The following is a 23,002-nucleotide window of genomic DNA, read 5'->3' as shown; positions in this document are numbered from 1 at the left end:
GCTTCTTAATAACTTTGCCCAGCAGATAGGAGCCTGGAGATTCTGCCTGTACTTTCTCTCCAGCACCAGGAATGACTATGTAATGATGTACAGTTTAACGGTTTTTGAGGTAAGTAGATCACTTATACTCTTCTGAGAGGTGTTTTCTAGCTACAGGGTTGCTCTGCAGACACCTGAGAGGTGGTGCTGCCTGGGCTCTGTGACCTCTTCCCACACTGCCCTTGTTGTCTGCAAGTCTGCTGTTGCCAGGTACTTTTCCCTCTTCGCCCTAGGAAAGGCAGGTGGGTGGTCACCTTTAGGGCTGGGTAGGTGGGTTGCTGTGGGAATATGTACCTGTTCTCTCCCTGTTACCGGGAGGAGGGGATGATAGCTAGTTATCATCATCTCCAACCACAAAGACTCTTGCTTCTATCAGCTCCCTTCCATTGCTTGTCTTCTGTGTATGCTTTAAAAAATTTGAAGTTACAGTCATATTGCTTGTGCCATTTTGTATTCTCCCCACCTCCAACTTAGCTTTATGTTCCTAAAAGTGGTGGTGTCATTGTACACCAGGCCATTCTATTTTTGGATGATATAGTTATTTCTGTTGTTGATTTTTGGTGGTCACTAGAGGCTGTAGTGTAATGGAAAGTTTTTGTCCATAAAGCTTTTTGTCCCTGCTGAATTATTTAGCAGATCATCCTAGGGCTGGACTTGTGTTATAGGTTGGAACATTTTTATTATTCTTGTCAGATTACCCTAAACTTATTTTAATAAGTTTATTGTTTATTGAGATTATATAGCTAATTGTGGGATGAAAATCAGTTATTTTTGTTTATATAGATTTATAATTTAAAAGATATATATTTTTTGCAGAATCTGATCAATAAAATGTGGCTTGGGGTCCCATCTCAGGATAAGATGGAAATCCGTGGCTGCCTGCCCAAACTCCTTCTGGCTCACCATAAAACCTTACCTTACTTTATCCGGAACAAACTCTGCAAAGTTATTGTTGATATTGGACGTCAGGATTGGCCCATGTTCTACCATGACTTTTTTACTAACATTTTACAGGTAAGGATGTACGTAGGAACTTTATCTTATACACAGTTGGTTTGTAGAAGTGATTATTTCCTTGTCTTGCAGAGGAGTTTTAAGAGTAGCATCTTGGAACTGCAGCTGCAAGGTGACTGTGGGGGGGATGATTATGTTCACTTCTCTCTGTATTCTTGAGACATGTTGTATCTTTGTGCAGTGGAGAAACATGGGTGAAACCTGGTCGCTTTGTTAACCTTTTGTGAAATTCCGTTCAGCAAGAATGTGAAAGCCTGTTCTCTGCTGTCCCAGGTATTGTGGAAAGACGATGCTAGGTAGTTTGGGAGAACAGCTGTGCGAGCGGTTATCCAGTGCTGTGATGATTCCTGTAGAGCGAGTATGTGCAGAGTGGCCTCGTGTCAGTGGTGAGGAGGTGGCTGTGGCAGAGTAGAAGGCTGGACTGATGGGCAGGGGGTTTCGATGTTAAATTCAAGGTCTTTCCTTGAGAGCTATTGGAAACTTTTGAGAAGGGACAAGACATGGCCATACTTTTACGTTGGAATGATGACTCCAGCTCCAGTCTGGATTGCAGAAGAATGAGGTGAGGGAGGAGGAGACCAGTGAGGTTGCTGTTGTTAAAAGTCTGGACAGCACAAGGAGGATTTGAGGCAAACAGACCTACTTGGTGGGTGGAGATGAGGCCTGTAGGAGAGAGTCCAGGTAGATGGCAGGGCTGAGGAAGAGGGGAGTCTGGAGCGACGGCCAGGTTTATTGCTCAGGGGGATTTTCCAGGCCAGGGGTAGAGGAAGGGGAGTAGGTTCATGTAGAACATGTGTTTAAAACTTTTGTGTTCTGAGGCCAGTGTTGTAGCACAGCAGATAAGTTGCCGCCTGCAAAGTGGTGGTTTGTGTCCTGGCTGCTCCACTTCTGATCCAGCTCCCTGCTAATGGCCTGGGAAAGCAGCAGAAGATAACCCAAGTGTTAGGGCCCCTGTATCCACATGGGAGACGTGGAAGAAGCTCCTGGCTCTTGGCATCACCTGGCCATTGTGGCAGTTTGTGGAGTGAATCATCAGATAGAAGATCTTCCTCTTTCTCTGTCACTCTGCCTTTCAAATAAATAAATAAATCTTAAAAAAAAAAAAAACAAATTACAAAGACAGGACTTGTATGTCCCTCCTGTGTGGTCAGGACCTGAAAGCTGAGAGGGAGGTGCCTTTGCTCATTGGAGTCCTCTGATCATCTTGGAAACATTGTCCTGCTCTCGAGACAGTTTTGGGGTATAGGAAATTGGCTTTGTATGCAGTTATAGAAATAAGAACTCTTTGAAAATTGGTTTTAGTGTCAGCAACTATAGCAACTATAGGCTCAGGACTTTCCAGAACAGTGTCATTTTCTAATGTTCTATCTGCTCTCCCCACAAACCTCTTGAGTGAGGCGGCAATTTAAAAAACCCAAGTGTCAGTATTACTTCTCTCAGATTGCCTCTCAGAGTGGCACAGATTCTTCATTTGGTTGTTTTGTTTAGTGATTCAGCTGTGATGTATGTAGCGGTTGATTGGTCTGATCTCCCTAGGGAGATGATGCATCTGTTCGGTGAACTGTTGAGTACCAGCTTTGTGCTTATGAGCAAGCGCGTGGTGAGGATCTGGTCTGGACAGATGCAGAGTGCTTTTGTCAGATTCCTGCTCTTGAGGGGAGGCTGCAGTGCACACTAAGCCAATGTGGACTTTGAGGCAGTTCTGAGCATCATGAAGGAGATGGATTCCAGCTTAAATGACAGGGCTCATCCTTGGGTGTGTTTAGGGGAGGGCTTCGCTGGGGGCCGGAGCCTAGAGCAGAGCCTGAGTCCTGAGGGTATCTAGGGGAGTGGAGTGTTGGGCAGAGAGGATATCCTGTGAGTGGAAAGCACCCCGGGGGTGGCCAGGAGGTGAGAAGGACTTTCCCAGCTCGCTCCCAGGCCCCTGCCTTTTTCCAAGTTGAGAACACTTGGGATAGCTCCCTCTGCTCTCTGTGAGGGAGCTGGGGAAGCCTGCTGGAGATGCAAAGACCAGAAAGGTTGGGATCTCAGTGACAAGAAGCAAGGGAATGGAGACAGAGAGCCACAGTCCGGACAGCAGTGATTGAGGAGGAGCCCTTTCTGCCCAGCTGGGGTCCATCCCTGGGACTGAGAATGGAACCTTTCCTGTCTGGTCTCTGATGATGAGAATTTGGAAGAGCAGTTTTAGGTGAAGTGCTGATGGAGGTTTCAGAAGGCCGCTTGTCTTCCTCTGGCCTCTGCTACTTCCCTTTCCCACCCCTTCAGAAATGACTCCACCCTCATGTAGCCTTTGTTATTTGGAAACACGGCCTCGTGGCAAGGCCCCTGGACCTGGAGGAGCAGGGTGGTCCCTGCACCCAGCTTTCTGTAAAATCTACTCTGATTTCAGTGACACCTGCCACTTGGGGGCTTCCCCTTCCCCTCCTCTAAAGTGCAAGTTGGAGTAAGTGATCCTTAAAACCCCTTCCCTCTGTAGTATTTCCCGCTTCTTATTTATGCATGCAACAGGTCAGTGACACATGAGCCAGTGCTCAACTGCTGACATTTCTGATTATGTGATAGAATGAACCTTTTCTTCCGTGTTGCTAAACAAGACCAGACAGGCTATGGAATCAGTTTTATCGTCACATGATCCTTTGTGTAAACCATCTAAAAAGTTTTTCTGGCTCAGTTCCCTCATGGTCTGTTTGCAGTCTGTGGTGCATAGTTTTTTGTATTCCCAGACTCTGTGTTGCTTGGCTTGGTATGTGTGCAGTTTATGTTATAATTGTGGTAATTACCTTACCAGGCAGAGAACAGTTGGTTTGGAATCCCAGAAGATACCTACAGCTCTGTGGGTTGCCTATGCCTTTTCTAGGCCACTGGAGAAGAAGCAATTGAAGGTGAAACAGACCCTGATGGTCCTCGCCTCCCTTCCACCTGCATCAGCACACTCATGGCTCCTTTTGAGAATTTGTTCTTAGATTCCTGAGATCTGTTGAGCCGAATGTGCCTGGGGCCAGACAGTTAAGGGGCGAAGCAGCATTGGGAAAATTACTGTTTCTTCTGTGGTTGGTTGATTATGTAATAAAAACTGCTGAACCTTTTCAGAAGTTCACTGGAAACCTTCCCCTGATCTTCAGCTTAAAGGTGTTTATTGTCTGTTAAAATAAATTGCAGAGACGGGGGCTGGCACTGTGGTGTAGTAGGTTAAGCATCTGCCTGCAGTGCTGGCATCCCATAGGGGACCGGTTCGTGTCCCGGCTGCTCCACTTCTGATCCAGCTCTCTGCTGCGGCCTGGTAAAGCAGCAGAAGATGGCCCAAGTGCTTGAGTCCTACACTTGCATGGGAGACCCAGAGGAAGCTCCTGGCTCCTGGCTTCGGATTGGTCCAGCTCTGGCCATTGTGGCCATTTGGGGAGTGAACAAGCGATGGAAGACCTTTCTCTCTGTCTCTCCCTCTCTCTGTCTATAACTCTGCCTATCGAGTAAACAAATACATCTTAAAAAAATAAATTGCAGAATTACCTATGTTATGCGCTTAAATGATGTATGTGAAGAAGGTGAAGGGAAACACCATTTTAATGAAAAGTTGTGGATACAAGCTGAAGAGAAGAATAAGTGCACAAGTGAGCAAGCCCTTCCCTCACATAAAGAATAACTTTCATTCACATTTTTGTCTGACCTTCTTTCCCTTCTCCCCAAATGATGAGATAGGGAGAGCTTTAAGGTAGATTTTCTGTGTTGTAGATTTTTTTTTTAAATTTCTGGGCAGCTTAGATGCATTTTCCATCTGCAAGAAAGTGTGTACTGCTAAATGGGGTACGTGGCAGTAGTAGGCATTCTGAGAGAGTAAGAATGAGGGGTTGGGAAATAGGGAGGAAAGAGGTAGGAGAGGAAAACAAATGGAAAAAGGGGAAGGAATGGCAGTTTTCAGAGTCCAGTGTGAGAACCCGGAGGTCTCCGAATGGAAAGAGATGTATACCGAGGGTCTGCTCTGCTTCATGTAGGGACAGTGAGTGGAGAGATGAGGGTTTCCTCTTCCTCCCCTAGTGCATTACTGAAGTTAAGTTGGTGTTAGAAATAAGTCAGATTTGTAGGAAATGAAGAGAACACTTGTGTAGGGTATACTTGAAGTGTTAGCATTCGAGAGAACTGATTCTGAAGGGAGCATTTTTCACATGGTGCTCATTGCTGCTGGGTTTACATAGCTCTGCTTCTGAGGGCAGTTGAATCTACCTTGAGTTCCATTGAGTACTTTCCCTACTCTGCGGGATGAGCTTCTCTTTGATCTGTGATGGGAAGAGTTTTCTATTCTTCTCTCTCTCTCTGCCTCTCAGATAAACAGTGAGTGCTCCAGTCCTCTGGTTCACTCCCAAATGCCCACAGCAGCTGGGGCTAGACTGGGCCAGATTGGTGAGCTGGCGGTATAATTCAGGTCTCCCATGTGCGCGGCAGGAAGCTGCTTACTTGAGCTATCATCACTGCCTCCCAGGGTCTGCATTGGCAGGAAGCTGGAGTCAAGAGCTAGAGCCAGGTATAGGACCCAGGTGCTCCAGTGTGGGAGCTAGGCTGAGTTCCCATTCCGGAGGAGTTGTTTGCAAGGGAATGGAAAGTGCCTGCATTTCTTGAGGTGAGACTGAATGGTCTGTACGGGTCTTCCTCTTCCCTAAAGCTTGTGTTTTGTAACCTGAGTAAGTAACAGTCCAGGAGTGAACTTTAGTTACTTAAGATTAAAGAAAAAGGTGAAGTATTCCTTAAATTGTTGCTTCTGTGTAGATTGCAGCATATAATTCAACGGAGTTTTTAGTGGCAGTTCACTTTGATCATTTCTGGAAACTTAAAAAAAAATGTATTAGAAAGATCCAAATGTTGTGAAAATGATGAGGTAGGTGTAAATATTGTTAGGCTGTTGAAGGTGTATCTTTTCTCTTCCTCTTTTGTAATTAAACCTTCTTACGGAAGGAGAAATATTACAGGTGATAGAAAAATTAACTTGGCCGGTGCGGTGGCTCACTAGGCTAATCTTCCGCCTGCGGCGCCGGCACTCTGGGTTCTAGTCCTGGTTGGGGTGCCGGATTGTTTCCTGGTTGCTCCTGTTCCAGTCCAGCTCTCTGCTGTGGCCCAGGAAGTCAGTGGAGGATGGCCCAAATGCTTGGGCCCTGCACCCGCATGGGAGACCAGGAGGAAGAACCTGGCTCCTGGCTTCGGATTGGTGTAGCTCGGGCCATGGTGGCCATTTGCGTGGTGAACCAACAGAAGGAAGACCTTTCTCTCTGTCTCTCTCTCTCACTGTCTATAACTCTCTTCTGTCTCTCTCTCACTGTCTAACTCTGCCAGTCCAAAAAAAAAAAGAAAAAAAAGAAAAAAAAGAAAAAGTAACTTGATTGGCTACTTAGGGATTTGCGGGATCATGACCCTAGTCCTTTGTGCTTGTTGCTGGCTTGCCTGCAAAGCTTAGAGCTGTGAAGTTTAGTTAGCCTGAATGTTCAAGAGACCACAGGTTGGCTTGTGTAGCCCAGTCGCTGATGTCTGCATCACTGTGTATACCTGCAGTTCCATGTTTCCTGACGGGGGATACAGCTGAGAAAGGTATCGTTCGGTGATTGTGTCCCTGTAACATGTACTGACTCAGACTTGGTTCCTGTCAGGCCACAAACCTGAGCAGCATATTACTGTCCTGAATGCTGCAGGCACTTATAACACATGGCTAAGCATGAGACAGATTCAGTAAAAATACAGGCCCTAGGAGTTTCTCAGCTCCATTATAATCTTAGGAGACTACTGCTGTATATGTGGTCTGTAGTTGATAGAAACATTGTTATATGGAGCATGATTTGTGTGTGTGTGTGTGTGTGTGTTGATTAGTGTTGATTTATGTAGGCTGTTCATATAGGATATTTTAAAAATTTTATTTATTTGAAAGACAGAGTTATAGAGAGAGGTAGAGCTGGAGAGAGAGAGATTTTCCATTTCCTGATTCATTCCCCAAATTACCACAATGGCCAGAGCTGTACTGATCCGAAGCCAGGAGCCAGGAGCTTCTTCTGGGTCTCCCACATGGGTGCAGGAGCCCAAGGACTTGGGCCATCCTCTGCTGCTTTCCCAGGCCACAGCAGAGAGCTGGATCGGAAGTGGAGCAGCTGGGACTCAAACCGGCATCCATGTGGGATGCTGGCACTGCAGGCTGGGGCTTTAACCCACTGCGCCACAGTACTGGCCCCTCATATTAAACAAACATAGAGATACTTCACAAGTTTAGTACTACTGAGTCCTCTTTGTACTTTATTAGTTGGTGCTGTGCTCAGAACTTGTTTTTCCTGGCAGTTGATCCAGTCTCCTGTGACAACCCCCCTTGGGCTGATCATGTTGAAGACAACGTCAGAAGAGCTGGCTTGTCCCCGGGAGGACCTCAGTGTGGCTCGGAAGGAGGAGTTGCGGAAGCTGCTGCTGGACCAGGTGCAGACAGTACTTGGGCTTCTGACAGGTGAGCAGTCTGGTGGTGCCAAGGCCAGTAGCCTGCCGTGGATCCCCGGTGCTCAGGCCTTGGCACTCAGCATTTCTGAGACTAAGCATAAAATGAAGAATTCTGTGTTACGTTCCCAGCACCTATAGCCCAGTGTCTAGCACTCAACAGTACCTCAGAACAGGCTTGTAAGTAGTTTTCCTTTAGTCTTTCATTACTTGGTCCTCGTTGTAACTGTGGTTAATGAAGTATAGTGCAGATCATAGCAAAGCAATTGAAACGTTGGTTATAGCATTTAAGGTGAGGGACAGTCGCTTAAAATAGTTTGAACTAAAGATCAGAAGTCAGAAAGTTGGAAGATGTGAAAACCACCCATTCCATGGTATCAGCCCATGCACCAGCTTGTAGTTGTCTGTGGCATTTCACCTCTTCTGTCTGATTAGAGCTGCCTTATTGTGTGTAATGGATGAGAGCAAACAGGAAGCAAACCACAAAGTGAGACAGGAAGAAAGGAAGAGAGAGGGCGGAGCACACCGGGACCCAAAGGCTGTTTCTCCTGTGCTGCTGCTGGAGCCTGCATGTTGGGGAGGTGGCACGTGCAGTGCCAGCCATGGACCCTGGAGGTGCTGCAGCCTGGCTGCTACCCGTAGTAAGAAGTATTTTTCTCTCTAGTGCCACCCAGATATCTAGGAACTTTTCTCTTTTGTATGTCTTCTTTAGTGCTTGACATGAGGCGGGCACTGAAAATTGGCTGAAAGAATGATTGTTCAAGAATGAACTTAATCATGTGCTCCTATGCTCCCCTAAATCTATAGAGGTAATGGAGAAACTCCAAGTTGATGTTAAATTTCTAGAGTTAGGGACCATGTCTTACACTTCTGTGTCCTACTGTGCTTAAAAATAAAAAATTGAGATAGAATTCACATACCACAAAATTGGCTATTTTAAAGTACAGTTCAGCCGGCGCCGTGGCTCAACAGGCTAATCTTCCACCTTGTGGCGCTGGCACACCGGGTTCTAGTCCTGGTTGGGTTGCCAGATTCTGTCCTGGTTGCCCCTCTTCCAGGCCAGCTCTCTGCTATGGCCCGGGAGTGCAGTGGAGGATGGCCCAAGTGCTTGGGCCCTGCACCCGCATGGGAGACCAGGAGAAGCACCTGGCTCCTGCCTTCGGATCAGCACGATGTGCCAGCCGCAGCGCGCTGGCCGCGGTGGCCATTGGAGGGTGAACCAACGGCAAAGGAAGACCTTTCTCTCTGTCTCTCTCTCTCACTGTCCACTCTGCCTGTCAAAAAAAAAAAAAAGGAAAAAAAAAAAAGAAAAACAAGTACAATTCAGTGGCTTTTAGCATAGTCACAAGGTTGTGCACCCATCACTACGTCTAATTCCAGAACATTTTCGTCACGCCACAAGAAACCCTGTAGCTATTAGCAGTCATTTCCCACTCTTCTTGCCCCCAGACCCATGGCAACTACTCCTGTACTTTCTGTCTGTATGGATTTGCCTATTTTGGCTTTTCATAAAAATAGAATCATAAAATATAGAATCGTAAAATATATGACCTTTCTGTCTGAATTCATTCCTTTAACATAATGTTTTCAATATTTATCCATGTTGTAGTGTTAAGTGTCTTGAGACTAGATTATCTTTACAAACCTTTATGATCATCTTTTTTTTTTTCCTAAAGATTTATTTTATTTATTTGAAAGACAGAGTTATACAGAGAGGTAGAGACAGAGAGAAGTCTTCCATCCGCTGGTTCACTCCCCGGATGGCCCCAATGGCTGGAGCTGCGCCAATCCAAAGCCAGGAGCCAGGAGCTTCTTCCGGGTCTCCCACATGGGTGTAGGGGCCCAAGGACTTGGGCCATTTTCTACTGCTATCCCAGGCCATAGCAGAGAGCTGGATTGGAAGAGGAGCAGCTGGGATTAGAACCAGTGCCCATACGGGATGCTGGTGCTGCAGGCCAGGGCTTTAACCCACTGCGCCACAGTGCTGGCCCCTATGATCATCTTATGTTCCAGTTTCTTTATTGGATGTAAAAAGGAATAAAACATGGTTCCTGCCCTCTAGCAATTTATACTCTAGTAGGGGAGAGATAAGTAAACAAAAGAATAGTGGTTTAAATTTTTTATTTTTTAATTCATCTGAGAGAGAGAGACAGAGACAGAGAACGAGACAGACATCGTCCATTCACTGTTTAATTTCCTAAATGCCCACGCATCCAAGGTTGGGCTACGCTGATGTCAGGAGCCTGGGACTCCACTAGGTCTCCCGTGTGGGTGGCAGGTGCTGCAGTCGTCACCTGCTGCTCCCAGGATGTGCACTAGTGGGAAGCTGGACTTGGAAGTAGAGCCGGAACTGGAGCCCAGGCAATCTGATCTGGGATGCAGGCATCTAAATCACTGACCAAACACCTGCACCTGTTTTTTTTTTTTTTTTTTTTTTAAAAAAACAGTGTCCTAAGAATTATAGAAGTACGTTTTATTTGCAGGCAAAATGGAGCAGGCAGAAGACTTCCTGGAAGAGGCAACAGCTGGTTGACATTCTGAGGGATGGAGACAAGTAGCAGTTAGGTTGGGATTAGGACAGAAGAGCAGGTCAGGGGTTGAGCAAGGGAAAGACCCACACTGAAGGAACAGCGAATGGATCACTTCGATGAAGCCTTTGTGTGCGCTGGCCCGGAGGCTGGCCGTGCCAGATGGGCTGAGCAGGGTCCAGCTGCCTGGATGTGTGGAGTGTACCATTTACTGGTGAGGAATGGAAGAAGCTTAGTGGCAGGTTTTTGAGAGAAAGCTATCCAGGTAGTGATGTTCAGGGAATAGCTGGATTATATGCAGATCTGTGGATGTCTTGCCTTGTGTCAGTTCCTGTCATGTAGCTGTTTGGTATACTGACGGTACTTCTGAAAGTGCATGGAAAAGGGAATTAAAAGAAAAGCTTACTTTGGTGCCAACATTTTTTAAAATCCATGCATAGTTTTTTTTCATAATATGCATTTTCCATGAGCTATTTTTTTTTAAGATTTTATTTATTTATTTGAGAGGTAAAGTTATAGACAGTGAGAGAAAGGGACAGAGAGAAAGGTCTTCCTTCCGTTGGTTCACTCCCCAAATAGCCGCAATGGCCGGAGCTACGCTGAGCAGGAGCCAGGAGCCAGGAGCTTCTTCCAGGTCTCTCACTTGGGTGCAGGGGCCCAAACACTTGGGCCGTCTTCTACTGCTTTCCCAGGCCATAGCAGAGAGCTAGATTGTAAGAGGAGCAGCCGGTACTCGAACCGGTGCCCATATGGGATGCCAGCGCCACAGGTGGAGGATTAACCTGCGCCATGGCCCCTCCCATGAGCTTTTGGAAAACCCGTCATGTGTGGGTTTTAAAAAATTTTTCACCAAAATATATACCATTTTATTTTGTTATCCGTAAACTTTTGAAAGTCCTGTTGTATAGTCAAGGTGAGTTTTGGGCTGAGAGGGAGAGAGAGAGAGACAGACAGACAGACAGACAGACTGGTGAGGCTTCAGAGTCTGCCTTGTTGAAGCCATGACAGAGGGTGGTTGAGTCCAGCAGAGACAGTGAAAGGAGGGCCAGTGAGGGAACCTGGGAGGTGGGTGTGTCAGCGATGGGTGAGCAGAAGAGAGAATTGAGTTCCAAGAAACTGGGGAAAACAAGGAAAGAGCAGTACCCAAGGCCCCTTTGTTGGCAGAAGGGTTTGGGCAGTCGCATGGAATGCCACAGAGTGGTCAAGGAGAATCAGGATTAAAGTGGCCTCTAAGTCTACGCAGGTGACCTTGGTGAAGGCCAGTGTTGGGGGAAATAGTGAGGAGAAGCCACACTGTAAGGTCAGGGTGGCGCAACGGAGATCCTCTGAGTGGGGACAGTGCCCTCCAGAAGATAGTGGGCAGTGCAGTGGTGAGGCACGGCCACTAGCTGCCAGAGGACATTGGATACAGAGATGTTTAAGTACTGATGTTTGATCAAAGGTGACAATGAGTCATTTCTCTAAATCTGATTTTCACACGTGGGACTGTATGACTCTCTTACACTCAGTTCCTTCTTTCTTGATAGGTATCTTGGAGACTGTCTGGGACAAGCACAGCATTACTGCCGCCACTCCACCGCCATCCCCGACCTCAGGAGAAAGTGGTATGGTCCCTGTGGCATTCCTCTTGTTCAGTGCAGCAGGGGATCTCAGCAGGGTCAGCACCAGCTTAGCTGCCTCAGATGTGTATTGATTCTTCCTTAATCTCTCTTTGGCCATATTTTCCATGGAGCGAATTTTCTGCTGTTCCTCAGAAGTACTTGTACTTTCTTATATAATATTTTGAACACTGCATCTTGCTTCTTCCTTGCCCATCATGAAGATGAAGATGGTGCTTTTTTGCTTTTTTTTTTTTTTTTTTTTTTTTAAATTTGAGAGGGAGAGACAGGAGAGTAAGTTCTTCTCCAGTGGTTCATTGCCTAAAAGCAGTCACTGGGACTTGGCCAAGCTGGGAGCTGGGAACTCGATCCAGGTCTCCCACATGGGTGGCAGGAACTTAGTTATTGAAATCATCACATTTGCCTCTCAGCATGTACATTAGCAGGAAGCTGGAGTTAGGAGCCAGAGCTGGGTATCAAATCTAGGCATTCCAGTATGGGACATGGATATCTGAACTACCAAGTCAGATGCCTGCCCCGAGAAGGACCTTTAATCTCCTTCTCTTTTTTACAAGATTTATTTGTTTGAAAGGCAGAGTTAGAGCCAGAGAAAGCAAGAGATCTTCTATCCACTGGTTCACCCCTCAAGTGGCCACAATGGCCAGGGCTGAGTCAGGCTGAAGCCAGGAGCTTCATGCAGGTCTCCCACGTGGGTGACAGGGGATCAAGCACTTGGGCCATCTTCTGCTGCTTTTCCAAGGCCATTAGCAGGGAGCTGGATTGGAAGTGGAGCAGCTGGGACAGGAACGGCTTTACGCATTACACCACAACACCAGCCCCTGGCACCTTTGATCTTATGTTTATGTTGTCCACTTCTGCCCATTCAGTGTATAATTGCTGTCCCTCCAAATTTGTTACCCCTCCTTTTTTTTTTTTGAGATTTATTTATTTACTTGAAATTCAGAGTTACACAGAGAGAGAAGGAGAGGCAGAGAGAGAGGTCTTCCATCTGCTGGTTCACTCCCCTGTTGGCTGCAGCGGCCAGAGCTGTGCTGATCCGAAGCCCCTAGCTTCTTCCGTGTCTCCCACTTGAGTGCAGGGACCCAAGGACTTGGGCCATCTTCTACTGCTTTCCCAGGCCATAGCAGAGAGCTGGATTGGAAGTGGAGCAGCTGGGACTCGAACAGGCGCTCATATGGGATGCCAGCATTGCAGGCGGCAGCTTTACCTGCTACGCTGCAGCGCCGGCTCCATAATATAGGCTATGTTTTTTTTTTTTTTTTGACAGAGTGGATAGTGAGAGAGAGAGACAGAGAGAAAGGTCTTCCTTTTTGCCGTTGGTTCACCCTCCAATGGCCACTGCGGCCGGCGCATCTTGCTGATTTGAAGCCAGGAGCCAGGTGCTTCTCCTGGTCTCCCATGGGGGTGCAGGGCCCTGGACTTGGGCCATCCTCCACTGCCTTCCCGGGCCACAGCAGAGAGCTGGAATGGAAGAGGAGCAACCAGGAAACAATCCGGCACCCCAACCGGGACTAGAACCCTGTGTGCCGGCGCTGCAAGGCGGAGGATTAGCCTGTTAAGCCACGGCGCCGGCCTGGCTATGTTTTTTTTCCCTTCTCTTTTCCTCAAATTTCCTGGCTGCATTGTTTGTCCTGAGTTTGTGTGAGCCTGGAGGTGTGCCATTCTGCAGAGGTTGCAGGGTGGTCAGCTGCCCCAAGGAGATGCACAGGAATGTGGGAAGCTCAGGGAAAGTTCTGTTGGCCACCAGGACATGCTGGGGTCCAATTGGCAGTAGTCAGCATTGGGTTTCCATTGGTTAAGGATAATCTGCTAAACGCCTGTACATATTTGCGGTGGTTATTCAGTAGTGTGTCGATTGCTGGTTATTGTATGTAGTTACTGATAGCTCTTTCTTTTTTTTTTTTTTTAACTTTTATTTAATGAATATAAATTTCCAAAGTACAGCTTATGGATTACAATGGCTCCCCCCACCCCATAACTTCCCTCCCACCCGCAACCCTCCCCTTTCCCGCTCCCTCTCCCCTTCCATTCACATCAAGATTCATTTTCAATTCTCTTTATATACAGAAGATCAGTTTAGAATATATTAAGTAAAGATTTCAACAGTTTGCACCCACACAGACACACAAAGTGAAAAATACTGTTGGAGTACTAGTTATAGCATTAAATCACAATGTACAGCACATTAAGGACAGAGATCCTACATAATATTTTTTAAAAACTGGTTTTCTATGCAATGTCCAATTTAAAACCATGTGTTTTTTTTCATTTTCAATTATCTTTATATACCGAAGATTGATTCAGTATATACTAAGTAAAGATTTCATCAGTTTGCACCCACACAGAAACACAAAGTGTAAAAATACTGTTTCAGTACTAGTTATAGCATTATTCACATTGGACAACAAATTAAGGACAGATCCCACATGAGACGTAAGTACACAGTTACTCCTGTTGTTGACTTGCTGATAGCTCTTTAAAAAGTCAAGAGTGCAAGTCATCTAAAAATGACTAATTTTAAGGATGGATGGAGAAAGGAAATTGTAGCTGAGCAGGAACTGTTGGTTTCTTAATGTTTCTGTTGACACTCAGTGATCACAAATGCTTTCCAAGTAGAGTACATCCTGTGAGTTGGCACATCCTTCTTCCTGTCCTGTAAAGGTTGGTGTGGCTAGTGAGAAACGTTTCCACATCTTTCTTCCTTACCTAAGGCATTGGGCTGTTGAAATGAGGCGTCCCTAAGCCCAGATGTAGCTTGTTGTCTGTATATGCAAGTTGAAACGCTTGTAGTATTACTTACAATTTAAAATATATCATGACGTTTGGGGGACTGCTCATAGTATGTTAATTTATTCCAAATTCCATATATTGTACTTGGATTGCAAACTGTTAGAGAGTTTAAGAGTCTATTTAAAGTCTGTAAGAGTGGAACTTTTATTTGTACTATGTGCAACCATCATTCTTTAGGTGGATATTTGAGGCAGCTTAGCAGATTTATATTTTACATTTGAATGGTTAATGAAAGATTTGCAGAGGTTACATGGATTTAGTTTTATAACTGAACGAACACTTTTCAGTACTGTACAATTTGCAGTCTTTAAGCTCTTCATTTCATGTAAACAGAGTTCACAAAGAGTAGTTCTTCCACATTTGATTTGTCTTCAGGTGGTGTAGGACCAGCTTAGCATTCGGTTAGCATTGGCCATTTACTGTGGTAAGACTTGCTTTTCTGGGATTCTTTTCCACTGCTGAAAGCCATGCCCTTCAGTTGCCTTTGATCAGATGTGTGCTTTGAGCTAGCTCAGTTTATGCTTTGGTAGGCTTTATTTTTCTTGGGGCCAAGTTAGGGAACATCAGAACTAGATGGTTACCTCTTAGGTGTTGCCTCAGTTTTGTTTGAAGGCTGAGTGAAATACAATGTGAACTGACGATGCCTTCAAATAGCAAAGCCAAAGATGGCATGCCTGCTTCCTCAAAACTTAATGTAATACTTAATGTAAATGTAATACTTAGCATTACATTTTTTTAAAGTCTTGAATTTGGTTTGAGGAAAGCAAAGTAAATTGAGTGTCGTGGGGGATGATGGCTAGGAGTTAAGTAAGCTTTTAAACTGATATACTTCCCCTTTAAAAAAAAACAAAAGAATTGCATGTTCATTTTTTTCTCTTTATGATGCTTAAGTGAAGTCATCAGGTCTTGCTTCATTATTTGGAGATTGCTGATGACTTAACATTTATTTTGATGTTTTTGCTCAACTGAGTATGCAGTTTAGACACCAAGTTAAGCACTGAAACTTCTAGAAAATTGTACAGCTTTTTTGACCACAAGCTTAGTTTTGTAGAAGAAGTCCATCCTGAGAGCCCTTAGGGCCAGTGAGTAAGCAGGCTGATTCCTAGCACATCCCGCCCCTGCTCGCCTGAATTCCCCTCCAGCCCCTCATCATTAGTTCCTTAGGCTTTTCGTCTCTTTTCCCTTATGTGTTCTTTTAATTGAGCTTTCTGTCTGAACTGAGTCCAGGGACCTGTCTGAACAGTTACTGTGACGAGATGTAGAAGAAGGTTTGAGGGGTATGTATGGAATAGTTCTCAGGATGGTTCCGGAATCATTGGTTTGTTTCCTAACCCCACCCCCGTAGTGGCCCCTCATCTCACTAGAACAGACTGCAGTGACATGGGGTGGTGGTTTTAGCTCCTGTTTACAAATAAGGGAACGGCTCATGTAGTGTAACTTGCTGGGCTCCCATCGCCAGTGAGCGGTGGAGCAGGGAGGGATGTGAAACATCGTTCCAGGGCTTGGCCTTAACTGTGTCCCTAGTTCTGCCCTGCTTCCTTCCCCTGCCACTTACTTTGTGCCTTTATACCTTTTCTGGCCGTCCGTGTCCTTGGTTGCAAAAAGAGAATAGATGTCTCTGAGGGTGAATGAGAGCAGGCAGACTGGTGTGTCTGCCTTCAGACTGCGCTTGGGCAGCCTCCACCTCTCTGATTGGACAAATGGAAAGAAAAATGTGTGCTGAATGAAACTGTGTAAAGATTACAGTTCTGAGTTGGCTTTGATGGGCAGTAAAAGTCAGGGTATCATATCTTTCTCATCCACATAGTGCATGTTTTTTTTTTTTTTTTTCTTATTCAGGATCTTTTTTTTTCTGTAAAAAGTTCATAGAAAAATCAACAGCAAATTTATATTCTTTGCTATAAAAACTAAGTACATATGTGCACGAGGCTGGGAGAGGGACAGGGTTTCCTTAGAAAATAATTAAAATCAAAGGACAAACTCGTGGGCTCGCCATGTGAGAGCAGCTGTGTGGCGGCCCTGGGGGCCGGCCTGGAACTGAGCCCGCTGCGAGAGCACCGTGACAGCTAATAGTGCATGGTTTTAAATACAGATCTATGCATACACTTCTCACCAGCTGCAGGCCTTAGTGACTCGCAGATGGAGTGAGCATTAAATGAGAATGTGCAGGTGAAGCTTTTAGTACCTGGCTAAGCAGAGAACAGCAGTACAGCAAGTGGGGGTGTTCTTATTGTCATAGATGTTTTGCTCTGAAAACCAGTTTCTGACTGCATGTGTTGATTTTTAGACCTTTGTTTTAGGATGTCTTGCTTGTGAAAGATGAGCAAGTGTAACGTCTGTGCGTGTTTACTCCTGGTTCTGTGCTCCTTTCAAGGCCAGCGTTAGTCCCTGTGCCGCAGCGTCTCCATCCCTTCACTCTTCATTTCCCAGGAGCCTCCTTGAGAAGACTGTGAGGGCAGTGTGTTACCTGAGTCTCACGTGCTTGAGGAAGAGTCACCTTCCTCTTCACACATGCTTTGCCCTGGAACCTGTAGCCCCTGTGCTACTGTCTTCTGGCTTTGAATGTTACTGTGAAGAAATCGGAAGGAACGTTTTCTCCTTTGTGCGTGCACTTTTTCTGCTTGCATTTCTTCCTCACCCCTCAGTTTCTTAATATGGATCACTGCCATTTTTTTTTCCTTTGGGACAGAATATGCCCTTTTATTTTATTGAGTCACATCTATTTTAGGAAAGTTCTCTTAGAGTTTTGATGGTTTTTTCTTCTTTTGTTTTCTCTAAAATAATTGTACAGCTTTCTTCCCATTTCATTTTGGATGATTTCCTTTAGTTCAGTGCTTGCAAAAAATTCAGCAAGCAAAAGAAGCCCCTAGAGAGCTTGCAGAGCATGGATTCCTGGCCCCTCTGGTTCTGCTGCAGTGGCTGTGGGAGTGGGCCTGGTAAATTCTAGTTCTGTTGGTGCAGGTTCTTGGATCCACTGACGATGTATAGCCCGGGGGGGCGCTCTGATTTTTGTCCTTGGCGCCCCTTTACTCTTAAAAACTATAGAGGTCCTCATAGAGTTACATCCATTGATATTAAAGGTAAGAAAATTTATAAATATTTGTTAATTCACTTAAAAATAGCCATGATGAATCCATTATGATTATTAAATTATATATTTTAATAAATGATAACTTTATTTTCCAAAACAAAACGACAGATTTACTGAAAGAGTGGTGTTGTTTTACGTTTCTGCAGATGTCTTTAAATATGTGGTTTAGTGAAAGACAGCTTCTGTGTCCTGTCTGATGCAGTAGCACGGATAACGCAGCCCCGGGAAAGCCCTGCCGTACACCTGCAAGACAGCAAGAACTAGCGAAGAGGAGAACATTTTGGTGTTTTTTTGTTTTGTTTTTTTTTAAAGATTTTATTTATTTACTTGAGAGGCAGAGTTACAGGCAGTGTGAGGGAGTGACAGAGAGAAAGGTCTTCCATCTGCTGGTTCACTCCCCAAATGGCTGCGACGACCGGAGCTGTGCTGATCCAAAGCAAGGAGCCAGGAGTTTTCTCCAGGTCTCCCACACTGGTGCAGGGACCCAAGGACTTGGGCCATCTTCTACTGCTTTCCCAGGCCACAGCAGAGAGCTGGATGGGAAGAGGAGCAGCTGGGACTAGAACCGGTGCCTATTTGGGATGCCAGCGCCGCAGGCAGAGGATTAACATACTGAGCCACAGCGCCGGCCCCCATCTTGGTGTTTTTTAAAAAATAGCTTTGAATTTATCAACTCCTGAAAGCATTTTGGACCCTCTAGGGTTCCTGGGCCAAACTTCAGACTTGCTGCTTTGTAGTGATGCGTGGTTTAAACAGTGTAAACCACAGGTGCTCATCACAAGTGCTTAGTTGTAGCACTTGAGGAGTATGGGTTTACATCAGGCTCCTCTCATTTATTTGTTCCCCTCATCTTCATTCTCCTCCTGTCCCAGTTCCCTACAGTGAACAGCCATTTTGTATGTATATAGTGTACATCCTTTTCTCCGGTAGCATGTTGTATACCCTTCCTGCTTTGTGTCCATGTATTTCAATATAAGTAATGATGTGGTTGTGCTGTGATTCCATGGTTCACTTTGGTCCAGCATGTGTCTGGAAGGTCTCCCCATCTGTGTTGCCCAGGCCTGTTAGGCCATGGCATCTGCATCCACACCCCCAGCTTTTACCTGTTTTCTCTCTTAACGAGGACGCCAGGCTGTCTCCAGTTCCCACACCCGCACGGACCACTGCCTGTCCCCTTGTGAGGGTGGCTTTGGAACTTTGCCAGGAGGGGAGTGGTCAGGTGATAGGCTATATGAATGTGTCCAGGACTTCAGAGTGCCAGGATCCCTTCAGAGTGGCTATTCCTCCTGCCAGTGCTGCATGGACATTCCCACAGCCACTCCTTGCCCTGCACATGGGCCATCCTCCAGTGTTCTTTTCCCATCCCCTTTTAATTTGCATTTTCTGATTACTAGTGAATTTGATATCTCTGTGTGCACTTGTTCCCCCTTCGAATTTCTTCTGAAAATCATCCTTTGTGTCCACTACCCACCTGCATATTAGGGTTCTTCTTATGATGGTACAGCATTTTTCTTATATATTTTACATTTTGGTTCTTTTTGGTGTTAGAAATTGTGACTATATCTTCTTGGCTGTCTTATCTGCTTGGTCACTTTCCCATAATTGTTTTCATTGATTAGAAACTCTTTAGTTCTGATGTTATTGAGTTTATCCTTGTTTTAATTAACAATTGTCTTTGGGTAGTTTTCATAAGTCTTCTTTTTCCTGGCCCTACATTTCAGTTAAGAGCTGAAAGTTTTAACTCTTTAATCCATCGAGTTTTGCTTTATGTATGGTATTAGGGATTTTTAAAATTCACTTAATGATCATATGTCATTTTTTCAAAAACAAGATTGTGATTTTGGGGGGACAGTCGAAGAAAAGAATAATTTGGATAAGCATGGAGTTTTACAGCTGCAAAACAGCTCCTCTATCCCCATTTTTTCTGCCTCCTGGAAACTGCTACTCCACAGATCTTAACTGAAATTAAATTTAAGTCAATGCTAAGGTTATATCCATATTTCCCCCATGAGAATCAGAACAAGATGTTACTTTGCTTTGCTGTGAACTTTTTTTATTTTTATAGATTTATTTATTTATTTGAAAGGCAGAGTTAGAGGGACACACACACACACACACAGAAAGAGAAAGAGAGAAAAAGAGAGAGAGAGAGAAAGAAAGAGAAAGAGAAAGAAAGAGAAAGAGAGCTTCCATCCACTGGTTCACTTCCCAGATGACCACAATGGCCAGGTTTGGGCCAGGAGCCCAGAGCTTCTACTAGGTCTCCCACATGAATGAGGGACCCAAACACTTGGGCCATCTTCCACCGCTTTTCCCAGGCACATTACCAGGGAGCTGGATCAGAAGTGGAGTAGCTAGGTCTTGAACCAGCGCCTGTATGGGATGCTGGCATCACAGGTGGCAGCTTTACCTGGTATACCACATTGCCAGCTCTCTGCTGTCAACTTTTTATAATTGGCATTTAATACTGAACATACTGATTTCTGAGGTAACTGAATTGATTTTTTTTTTGTCTTTGAAGGAGAGTTCCTTAAAGTAGTTTGTAGGAGATTTGATAGTGGTGCCCTTCAAAGCCTTTTTTACTTTCAGGTGACCTACTAAGTAACCTGCTGCAGAGCCCTAGTTCAGCCAAACTGTTGAATCAGCCAATTCCCATCCTTGATGTGGAGAGTGAGTATATCTGTTCCCTGGCCTTGGAGTGCCTGGCCCATCTCTTCAGTTGGATTCCTCTGTCTGCCAGCATCACCCCGTCCCTCCTTACCACCATCTTCCACTTTGCGCGCTTTGGCTGTGACATCCGGGCTAGAAAGATGGCGTCGGTTAACGGCAGCAGCCAGAACTGTGTCTTGGGTCAGGAGCGTGGTCGGCTTGGGGTCCTGGCCATGTCCTGCATCAATGAACTCATGTCCAAGAACTGTGTGCCTATGGAATTCGAGGAGTATTTACTGCGTATGTTCCAGCAGACTTTCTACCTCCTGCAGAAAATCACCAAGGATAACAATGCCCACACGGTGAAGAGCAGGCTAGAGGAGCTTGATGAGAGGTAATGAAAGCAGGCATGCCGCCGGTTGTGCCCTGAGAAGGGGCTGTGACTGTGTATCGCGCTGTGCCGCATAGTGTTTGTAACCTCTTTGCTTTCAGAATATGGGGCTTCTGGTGAGGATCAGAAAGGTAGGTGTGCACCAGTAAGTCCGAGATGAGCTGGAAGGGCTAGGGTGGTAAAGGGAACTCAGTTGAGTTTGAAAAGTGATGTGAATTGTGCAGGTTTGTTGTCTCTTCCCCATCCTCCTCCTGTCTTCCCTTCCACTCCTCTTTCCCCCTCTTCCTCACTATTTGCCTGCAGGTCTGAGGTGGTGCAGGAGCTGAGACTGCTGCTCATGCGTAGCCAAGCACAGGAGAAGAGGTCCGTGGAGGTACAGGCATCACAGTGGCCTTTCTCACTTGGCGTTGCTTGTCAGCTTCTACTATTTGGCTTTTCCCAAATGAACATCTTGCAGTGTCTAGGAGTGTTGTTATTATGTGAGTTTTACACAGACAGCAAGTTATCATCCAAAGATAGGGATGGTAAGGTGGGCACAGGTTGATACACATCTATGTTTATTTCTTTATCGCTCCCTTTAATGGACCCTAAAATTCCCTAGCCTTTTTTTTTGTCCCTAAAAGAGGACTCTGCAGAGGACTCTGAGTCAGGGTCTCTCTGTCTGCTTCCTTGCAGATGATGTCATTTCTGCATCTGACAGCTTCGTTAGCATAATGCTACCGCTGTGTAAAAACACGAGGGAAATTGGACAGTCCTGTTGTCTGCTCTGAAACTTCCAGACTGATAAATTGTATTGACTTAGTAGTGAATATTTATAGATTACCTAGCAGCAGAAGTTATATTTTAATCAGTTTTCCTTGGAAAGTTTTTTGTTATTAAGTGCTACAGAGTTCAGCTATTTCCTTTTCTTTAGAGTATTTGGTAGAATATGTGTCTAAAGCTAAGAAGGTTTAGTGCTTTTTAAATTGGACTGTTTTAAGTTTTCTAATGTTAAAAAAATTGATACGTAAGATAGTTTTGATTCGGTTCAATGTAAATAACTTTTGTGTGACATTTGCTTTGTGTAATCACAAAGGAACTCTTAATGCCATAAGTATTGTTTTTCATTATTTGGTCATGGCTTTCTGTATGAATTCAAAGAAATCAATATTCATACAATTTCTTATCTTTTTTAGCTTTAAGGAAGGTTGTTATCATATGTTAATTAAAAAAAAACCTAGCTGCTTGTACCACTTGTCAAATGTTGGTTGTTTTGAGTCATAGACACCTTGTTATGGCTTACATTCGGAGGGTATGGGTTCTCTGTGTACTGATTTGTTCCATATAACTGTTTTGCTCTTGGTTTTATATTTTAATCCTATGCTTCCTCTTGCCCTGTGAAAGCTGAGAGGTACCTGGAAGCAGAAAGGTGACATAAACAACCCTGTGTGCTTGCTTCCTGGCTCTGGGGTCCCTTACCACTAATTCTAAACAGCTCAATCCATTCTCAGTTGTTTAGGAGCTGCTTAACCAGGCCCTTGGCTTCTCTCCTCGTACTCCACTGCCTTTTTTTTTTTTTTTTTTCCCTAACTTTCTACTGTTCATTAGCTCCTGTACCAGAAGGTGGGCAAGGGAAAGAAAATGAGGTGAAATAAAATCTGAAAGCCTTGTATTTTTTTTTTTTTTAATTGGGTTGGAGCTTAAAATAAAATCCAAATGCTTGATACTTTACCCAGGACTTCTCTTTGTTCCTTTATGGGCGGTAGGGAATTGAGTGCATCTTCTTAAAGAGCAGTAATCGGTTGATGGCTTTGAGATCCATGTAAAACTATGTATAATGTAATGAGAAGACTGAGGAACAAGGACTTCCGGCTCATGAGTTTTAGTGTTGGAGCCCTCAGAGGGAAGTCTCTTCATGCTCTCCTCTCTCTGAAAACCATTGATTTTAGTGCCCGTTTTTCAAGTATTTGGCTCATGGTCCCCAAAGACAGCCATTTTCCTTATCAAAACAAATTTCTGTGTATTTTCAAAGGCTGCATACAGACACGTGGATGTCAGCCAGCCACATGGCGGCCAGGCAGGCAGCTTGGCTGCCCGCAGGGGCACAGGTCCCAGGAAGAATGTGGGCTGTGCTCTTTGAGGAGCAGTTTTCTTCTTCTCCTTTCCTATTTCATATACCTCTGCTCTGAAAAACAACCTTTTGCAGTTATGAGTTTCAGAATTGCTTTCAGCCATTATTTAACTTTTGGCTAAGGCCTAGTAAGTCTTCCCTTTGTTTTGTTGGTCTCTGAAATGTAATTTAAGAGGGTATGTCCATCTCATTTTCTAAGCACCTTTTGGTATTTAGGGGCTTAAAATGACAGTTTCTGAAATGTGGGAGTGATGATGTGCTGTGTATTTAATAACAAAACTCTCTTACCCTTGCAGCCGTGCCCCTTACTCTTCTGTG

General features: G+C 45.0%; 1 protein-coding gene across 2 annotated transcripts in view; it reads left to right on the top strand.

Annotated features, from left to right (window-relative positions):
- Positions 1–23,002, top strand: part of LOC133754326 (exportin-6-like) — a 79,649-nt gene continuing 56,647 nt past the window's right edge. For both annotated transcript variants that reach the window (XM_062184786.1, XM_062184785.1), the window contains exons 1-5: positions 1–109; positions 856–1,053; positions 7,360–7,519; positions 11,561–11,638; positions 20,124–20,577. In XM_062184786.1, the coding sequence (XP_062040770.1) occupies positions 83–109; positions 856–1,053; positions 7,360–7,519; positions 11,561–11,638; positions 20,124–20,577 (917 nt within the window). In that variant the 5' untranslated portion in view covers positions 1–82. The remainder of the gene's footprint in view (positions 110–855; positions 1,054–7,359; positions 7,520–11,560; positions 11,639–20,123; positions 20,578–23,002) is intronic.

This window comes from Lepus europaeus (assembly GCF_033115175.1).
Source record: "Lepus europaeus isolate LE1 chromosome 21 unlocalized genomic scaffold, mLepTim1.pri SUPER_21_unloc_2, whole genome shotgun sequence".
Lineage (NCBI taxonomy): Eukaryota > Metazoa > Chordata > Mammalia > Lagomorpha > Leporidae > Lepus > Lepus europaeus.
This window is presented reverse-complemented; position numbering and strand designations above follow the sequence as displayed.